General features: G+C 37.2%; 1 protein-coding gene across 1 annotated transcript; it reads left to right on the forward strand.

Annotated features, from left to right (window-relative positions):
- The first annotated feature begins 3,074 nt into the window (after window positions 1-3,074).
- On the forward strand, window positions 3,075-7,333 carry LOC306881119 (LIM/homeobox protein Lhx8-like). Its single transcript, XM_079435035.1, has 8 exons — window positions 3,075-3,295; window positions 4,326-4,457; window positions 4,640-4,761; window positions 5,111-5,331; window positions 5,463-5,566; window positions 5,691-5,786; window positions 5,931-6,111; window positions 6,295-7,333. The coding sequence occupies exons 1-8, from the start codon at window positions 3,242-3,244 to the stop codon at window positions 6,369-6,371; spliced, it is 987 nt and encodes a 328-aa protein (XP_079291161.1). The 5' UTR covers window positions 3,075-3,241; the 3' UTR covers window positions 6,372-7,333.
- Window positions 7,334-8,094: the final 761 nt, after the last annotated feature.

Consider the following 8,094-nt stretch of genomic DNA (forward strand, 5'->3'; position numbering starts at 1 on the left):
ACCAGAAAGCACTGGGGCCCGTTCAAGCTAACATAACGTTTTGCTACGGTTTCTGGGTTGAATGACATGTTTCCTGGAAACGGTGTGCAACGGGGTTTGGGATACGTTTTCTCTTGTTTGGTGGATGTGTCAACAATGTCAGCCCAATCGGCAGCAACATGTGTATAAACCACGCGTATTAAAGAGACCTAATTAAACGGTCCCTAATTAAAGAGATATAGATCATAACACAGTCTTGGAGGCAAGACGTGTCATCCTTCACCTGAAATGTTTGTCTTTTCATCCTGAAATGCGAGGCAAATGTTGGATCACAATAATTAGCAACCAGTTTGGAATTAACAAATCCCTTCACTCGACTGGCATGTTCTCTCTTTTGACATTTGACATTTATTCATTTAGCTGACGCTTTTATCCAAAGCGACTTACAATTGCTATATATGTCAGAGGTCGCACGCCTCTGGAGCAACTAGGGGGTTAAGTGTCATGCTCAGGGACACATTGGTGTCTCACAGTGGATTCGAACCCGGGTCTCTCACACCAAAGGCATGTGTCTTATCCACTGCGCCATCACCACCCTCTTATTCTGGAGTCTTATTATTTTGCAGTATTAAACACGTATTTATACTGATTTGATCAGGCTCCAAAAATTCTTCAAAAAGAACACAAAGAATGGCCTTCTCAGCTGCCATAGTTGCAACTCACCAGAACAGGGTGTTCAACACACCACCATTTCCGTTTAAAAAACATTTTGCAACGTTTTGTCGGGCCTGAATGCAGCCCTGTTATATAATTTTTTCTAGTCAACAGTGCTATGGAATCAGTACAGGCACAATGTTAGTTAATAGGTCAACATTTAAACCACACGTAGGAACAATCTTTCCACCCATCTTTAATACAGAGACAAAACAGACTAATCATAAGGTTTTTACGTTGAGCACAAAACCTAACAAACATATACATATGTACATAAAGACTCAAGAAAAGAAAATTATGGCAAAATAGAAACCAAAAATTTGAATTTAAAACCAATGAAATTGGAAGACATAACATGAACAACTGAAGTGACATACTGCCAAGTATGGTGACCCATACTCGGAATTCATGCTCTGCATTTAACCCATCCAACGTGCACACACACACACACACCCGGAGCAGCGGGCAGCCATTTATGCTGCGGCGCCCAGGGACAGGTGCCTTGCTCAAGGGCACCTCAGTCGTGGTATTGAGGGTGGAGAGAGCGCTGGACATTCACTCCCCCCACCTACAATCCCTGCCAGTCCGAGACTCGAACCCGCAACCTTTGGATTACGAGTCCGACTCTCTAACCATTAGGCCACGACTTCCCTGACTTCAACTGAAAACAATACACGAAATAGTGGAATATAACAGAGGAAGAAAGACAGAGAGTGCAGGAGTTTAAATTTGAATTCCAAAAACTATTCAATTAGAATTCCAAAACTTTAGAGTAATACACTAAATTGACTTCTTTATATTATAATACAACACTCCTTTGCAAAATCAAGAAATAAGATTAATTCTGAAGCATGTGAAAAGAGGATAAATAATGACTAGCCAACATACTTTCAGCAGGTGATGTAATACACATTCAAATAAACAACAATAAAGATGTGTGAAATCAGAAATCATTCCTCTGATAGCGGTCATGCCATAAAGTTTTTGCAATAGCAAAAATAAACCACATATATCTGCTTGCTAGTTGTGTACGCCAAAAAAAATAAAAAGAAGATGGTCATGCGCATTGACTTGACCAACACCTTTCCATTTCCAAAACTGCTTTACTTCCTCCACGTCAAATAATCCAATCCACAGAGTGGAAGCTGATAATATTGCTTTTGTAATTAAGAAGTCAGTGTCCTTTCATATGCAGATATGTGAACTGACTAAAATTAACTCAAATGTCTGGCTAGACTTTTAATAATTACAACCCAATGGATGGTATTCACAGTCCATACGGTGGATGAAAAAAATGGTTAATATAAATCAATGAGTTTAAAGATTTAAATATAGCCTGCATTCACATTGTATTATTTATGCAACATAGCCCATGTAAACAAATATGCTATGTGAATATATTTAGACGAAATACTTGACACGTCGGTTCAGCGGTAGTTAGTGATTGACTTCGGATGATAGGCTACATAGCTTACTATCCTATTTTGTTAACCATTTGAGAACGCATTTTTTTCTCATTCAGCTCGTTTTTAATTTAAATATAATAATTACCCTCCTGAAGTGAAAACTAATTTTCATCATTCATTTATTGTGAAGCAACAGTGCGCAGTGAAATATTTGGAAATAGCGATGTAACATTAGCTAGAAAGTGGAACCTAAGATAAAAATAAATGAAATAAATGAAAAGGTAGTAGTCTATAGCTATAAATACCCAAACTAACTAATTCAACCAGTAATATCAACATAAACCAATAAAAATGAATGGTTTTGTTAAATAATAATAATAATAATAATAATAATAATAATAATAATAAACAAACGACAATTATACTGGCAATGAATTTATAGGCAGGTTAAGTGATCTGCACTCTCCCCTAATGAAACACAGTGAAATATTTGTACACTATTTTATTTTGACTCGAAATGTTTTATTTAGCCTAATCATAAATCGCCATCTGATAATATTTCCAAACCTAGATGTATTTGCTGTGGGACTGCTGATACAAACTGTCAAACCCGCGTAATAATACGATGATGCAAATGATTTGATCCTTCAAATCACAGTTATCACTGCTTTTTAATATGACAGGCAGATTTCAGAAGACTAAAATGGGAAAGATTATTTTAATGGTAGCATATTGCGATGAAAAAAAAAACATAATTCTGATGTAGCCTACAATCAAGCTTAAACCGATGCATGAAAGAGACCTGCTGTCGCCTATTTTCTATACGTAAAAGTTAGTTAAAATGTCGTTTCCAAAACGTATTTAACAAAATTGTTGCAATCTCGATTCAACAAATATTATGCTGTTTTTAGTTTGTTTACAAGTCTTTTTCAGGCAACTCACTCCTCAAATAATAGGCGTGTGTAAATGTGACAGGGAGGTGCGGCCAGAGTAGTGAGAACATGAGGGAAAAGTTCCACCCTCACTAAGGAAAACTAAAGTTTGAGTTAAAACATGGTCACGACGTGGATTCAGCTGCAGCACCCATATGGATTAATTCTCGCTGTAAAAGAGATCTGAGAGTGGATACAACGTACTGGGCAATGTACTGGAAAAATGAACAAACCACACCGAAGGAAAGTCCAAGCAAGAACACTGTAAGTGTCACATGAATTGCTTATACTTTTGAAATGTCTTATTGTGCATTTTATTTTTATTTCCTGTCATTTTAATTTCTTGTTTTATTAATGAATCCTTAGCTTATGTGATCTCCATATTTTGGAAGATTTTCATTAATAAAAATGATCAAAATATATTAAACTTAAAGAACAAAGGCTGCAGGCAAACGGTGCTTTTTCCATCATTCACTAAACTATTAGCCTATTTATTCCTGTTTATTAGCGAGAACTGAAACAGCTTTCTTCTGAATAACAGTAGGCTACCATCATCAGCTGCGCCTCAGGCAACGCCTGTGTGCAATTAATATAAATTAAGTAATCGGGGGATTTGTTTTCTTCTTTGTCACGGCGGCAGTTGTTGTTTTTTTCTAAAGAGAGTTTGGAAACGCTTTAAAAGGGTTTAGAAATAAAGAAAGAAGAAAAAAAAAAGAGTCACTCTGGAAAGCAACACATAAGGGTAATTAAGCCCTTGAAGGCGACAGAAAACCAGTTAATGTCTACCTGAGGAGTTTCAGCGCATGAAATGAAGAGGATGACGCTTCGCGTTAAGAATCGCCCGTGTTTCTGCACCTCTCCTTGCTCGCTTGTAGAGGTTGTCATGGTAAAAAGGCAAGTGGCAGTTAATGGGTCGCTTGGCCGCCCAGGTTAAAAGGCGGCAGCGCTTGCGGGCAGGCTGTACAGTGTGTTTGAGCTGTTCTCGTCATGCCCGTGCCCTGTGGAGCTTCAGTCCTCTGCACGCCTCACACCATACAGCTGCATCAGGTTATAAACGCAGTGGTATTAGTAATAATTATTTTAAAATTTCTGGACTTGAAGACTGCATACTTTTATGTACGTATGTAGGCTATTTATTTTTTTAGTCAAAGACCACGGGAAGGTCACTGACCTTCTGTTCCTGAACGACGAGGCTGAATTATCGTTCCTAAACTAGCCTACTATTTAGTAGCCAGAGTTTTGTTAAATGGTTTATTTGGCTACGTTTTAAAATACTCAAACTTTGATTTTTCAGGATAAAACCCAAGAGCTGTTTGAAGAGGTATCGTGTTCGTCTTTGTCGCCCGGCTCTTCACTTCATGCCATGACAGAGAAAGCCATCTGTACCAGCTGTGGCACTGAGATCGTGGACAAATATCTGTTGAAGGTGAGTATTAAAATATTTTACGTTCATAACAAATCTTTCAGACGAGTGTTGTAGGCTATAACTAAATTGTCGTTCCGCTCTGGGTTAACTAAATCTTATTCCTTTTTTTTTTTTTTTTTTTTTTAATCTTATCTACGCAAATGTTTCGTTCGAAACCGAAAAATATTGCTTCTACACCTCAGGTGAACGACATGTGCTGGCACGTGAGATGCCTGTCGTGCAGCGTGTGCCAAACATCTTTGGGCAGACACATCAGCTGTTATATAAAAGAAAAGGAGATATTCTGTAAATTGGACTACTTCAGGTAAAGAAGATACCCTCTCCCCTTTCCCAGCAATTTATGAAAAAGAAATAGTGAAAATAACTTTGAAATTAGGCTATTGTCATGCTGTTGATGGACGACCATCAATATGCCAATGCCTCTGCTTTTTCTTATGAAGTGACTTAAAATTTTGTAGTTTTCTACCGAAACACTGCATACTTTCCCTCATTAAATTTGAGTTGACCAGTGTTTTCATTCCTACTCTGTGTTTTTTCCTGGAGTGCTGCATCTCTACCAAAACAACTGCTGTTAGCCTCACTACCAAGAAATGCCACAAAAGGTTGTTTAACTTTTAAAGATGGAAGTTATTATCAAAGACTTTTTCTTGCAGGAAGTACGGAACACGTTGTGCTCACTGTGGTAGGAACATCCATTCAAACGACTGGGTCCGCAGAGCAAAAGGAAACACCTACCACCTGGCTTGTTTTGCTTGCTTCTCTTGCAAGAGACAGCTGTCCACAGGAGAAGAGTTTGCCCTGGTAGATGAGAGGGTTCTGTGTCGTGTGCACTATGACTGCATGTTGGACAACCTGAAACGTGTCATAGAGAATGGTTAGATTTTGCAAATGTTGTAATTTAAATGATTATCTAGTATATAACTCCTCCTGCATTCATTTAGCTCCTATGGAACCAGAGCTTGAGTTTAATTCTGCTCTTGTTGATGAGACTTTGGTTTGCTGTAGGAAAAGGAGTGAATGCGGAGGGAGCTGTTCCCTCAGAGCAGGAAGTAAATCAGCCTAAACCAGCCAAGAGGGCACGGACAAGTTTTACAACTGACCAGCTACAGGTTAATATTGAAATTGCTTTTTTCTGAAAAAAATAAAATATGCCAGATACTCAAAAACCTAGTATCCATTTCCTTGCATTGGCTGCTCAATGTTAGTTTATTTAATTTTTTTATTTGAATTAAGGTAATGCAAGCCCAGTTTGCTCAGGACAACAATCCAGATGCCCAGACTTTACAAAAGTTGGCAGAAAGAACTGGTCTAAGCCGGAGGGTTATTCAGGTATCTATCTATCTATCTGTCAATTTTATTTAATAGATTTTAAATTTGTTTTTGTTTTGTAACTTCATGCACACTACTACGATTATATATTACTATACTAGTAATACCAGTGTACTGTCAATACTTCATCCATCTGCCGCTCAGGTTTGGTTTCAGAACTGTCGAGCTCGTCATAAGAAGCATGTTAGCCCAAATCACTCTTCAGCTGCACCGGTGTCATCTTTGCAGTCCACTCGGCTTTCTCCTCTAATAGATGAATTTCAGTACACTGCTTTTGCCCCTGTAGACACCCCTATGCTGACTGCGCTACACTCCTATATGGATGGTATGTTATGTGGAATATCACTATATTCTATGTATGTGTGCATTTTTAAATGGCATTTTCATTCTAGCTAAATCAAGTCTCAAGTAATATTTTATTTTATTATACATTATTTTAATTTAGTGCATATGCTGAGCAGCTCTTCATGACTGAAATTAAGACTAGACATTAACTTCATCTTTGTAGTCCACTCTCCGTCTTCACTGGTTCTGCAGCCCCTCTTGTCCCACTCAATGACACAGCTGCCCATCAGCCACGCCTAAGACATCCACTGCGGCCACATGATCAGGTCAGAGGACAGCATGAGGAAATATTGATTCTTGTACTGACTACTGAACAAGACCCATGCTACTTTCTTTCATGGGCACTTACCGAAGGATATCTGTCTTGCAATGTTTAAAGTCTTAATTGTGAAAAAAGCCTGAAGTTTTTGTTTAATATATATATTATCTATATAGTGATGGAATACATTTAATTTATTTCTTGTATGTGAGCACTTTGTTTTAAAATAACTACCGTGGAGTTCTTGGTTTCTGGTTTAGTTGACAAACTTATTTTATTTTGATTGTTCTAAATAAAATTGGAAGGTGAAGAAAAGCCAATAAAATTGGACTTGTCTCTAGCATTGATCAAATGAAAGCTTTGTTTGGCTGTTTTATTTAATACTGATTCTGCTTGATAACTTTGAGTTGAATCCTCACAGGTTTGAGTTATTTTGTGATTATAGATATGGTTGGAAAAACTTGCTGAAAGCTTACTGTGCTTCTAGGAACCTTCTAGGAAACAATTCTAATTGTGCAATAAACTAAACTGGTTATTAAATGCACTTTAAATTCAATTACAAACATTGTGAAAAAATGACAATTGAATTCAAACACAAATGTTCAAGATACACCCATAATTGTACATCTGTATAATATTAAACAAATTAGATTTCTTTGTGACATACAAAGTGTTTTATTGTATGCTCTTGCACTTTGACACGGTCCATTTTGATATTTTGGTCTGATATCATGCTTAGTTTTCGTACACCTCATATACAGTGCATTAAAAAGCTGTTTGCTAGGATATCAGTATTGAGTTATACAGACCGAGCATTCCAACTTTGTTTAAATAAAATGCGACAAATGTATGCACTGGACTGACTTATCACGTGTAGCAGAATGATTGCTAGAAGTAATCTTGCAAGACCTGAGGAGCTTTCTCGGCAATAAATACCACTCCTAAAACAATACAGAAGTGTTTTTTTTTTTCTCTAGGATTATAAAATGATAGCATTTGTAACTCACAGTACAGAACCTAAATATCTCCAGACATTTAGCAGGACAGTTATTGCTTTATTTCCAATTATTCTCATAACAATCCTTCAAGAAAAGAGGGATGTAAATAAAAATAGTTAAGAGTTCATTAAGCATCTGGAAATCAACTGTTACAGTAGGAGACAAAGTGCTTATTTTTCACTGAACCTCACTTGCCAGTCCTAAAGGAGACATGTGCTGTATTTCTACAAGGACGGTCTTTCTCCATGCCACATCACTTGCAATCACAAAAGAAAATATTATGAAAGCCCTTTGCTGATCTAAGGTATATAGTGCTTTTTAAAGACCTAAACCTGCGAGGGTTTGTTAACATCTGTTGAAGTGTTTTGAGCAGGGAAAACTGACATGCATTCATAAATATGAATAAAAAACAAAACTAGACCAGACATCTAGAGCTCTCAGAATAATGACCTAAATTGATCGTATAAAAGCCACTTTAATCTCATTCATTTGCAGCTGTAAAACCAGCTCAAACTGTGAGAAGAAAACTATGAATCAGTCATTCAGTTTTACGCTGAAAAAGCAAACGAGCCAGTTAACTCATGTTCAACTTATTTTTCTCAAGGTGTCCAAGCTCAGGCAGCTTTTTAAATACCAGTTATTGAGCGAGGGATAATTTTTCCAGAATAAGGCAGCAGTCAGAAGTAAAAGGCAAACATGTTATATG

The sequence above is a fragment of the Barbus barbus genome (genome assembly GCF_936440315.1).
Source record: "Barbus barbus genome assembly, chromosome: 15".
NCBI classification, from domain to species: domain Eukaryota; kingdom Metazoa; phylum Chordata; class Actinopteri; order Cypriniformes; family Cyprinidae; genus Barbus; species Barbus barbus.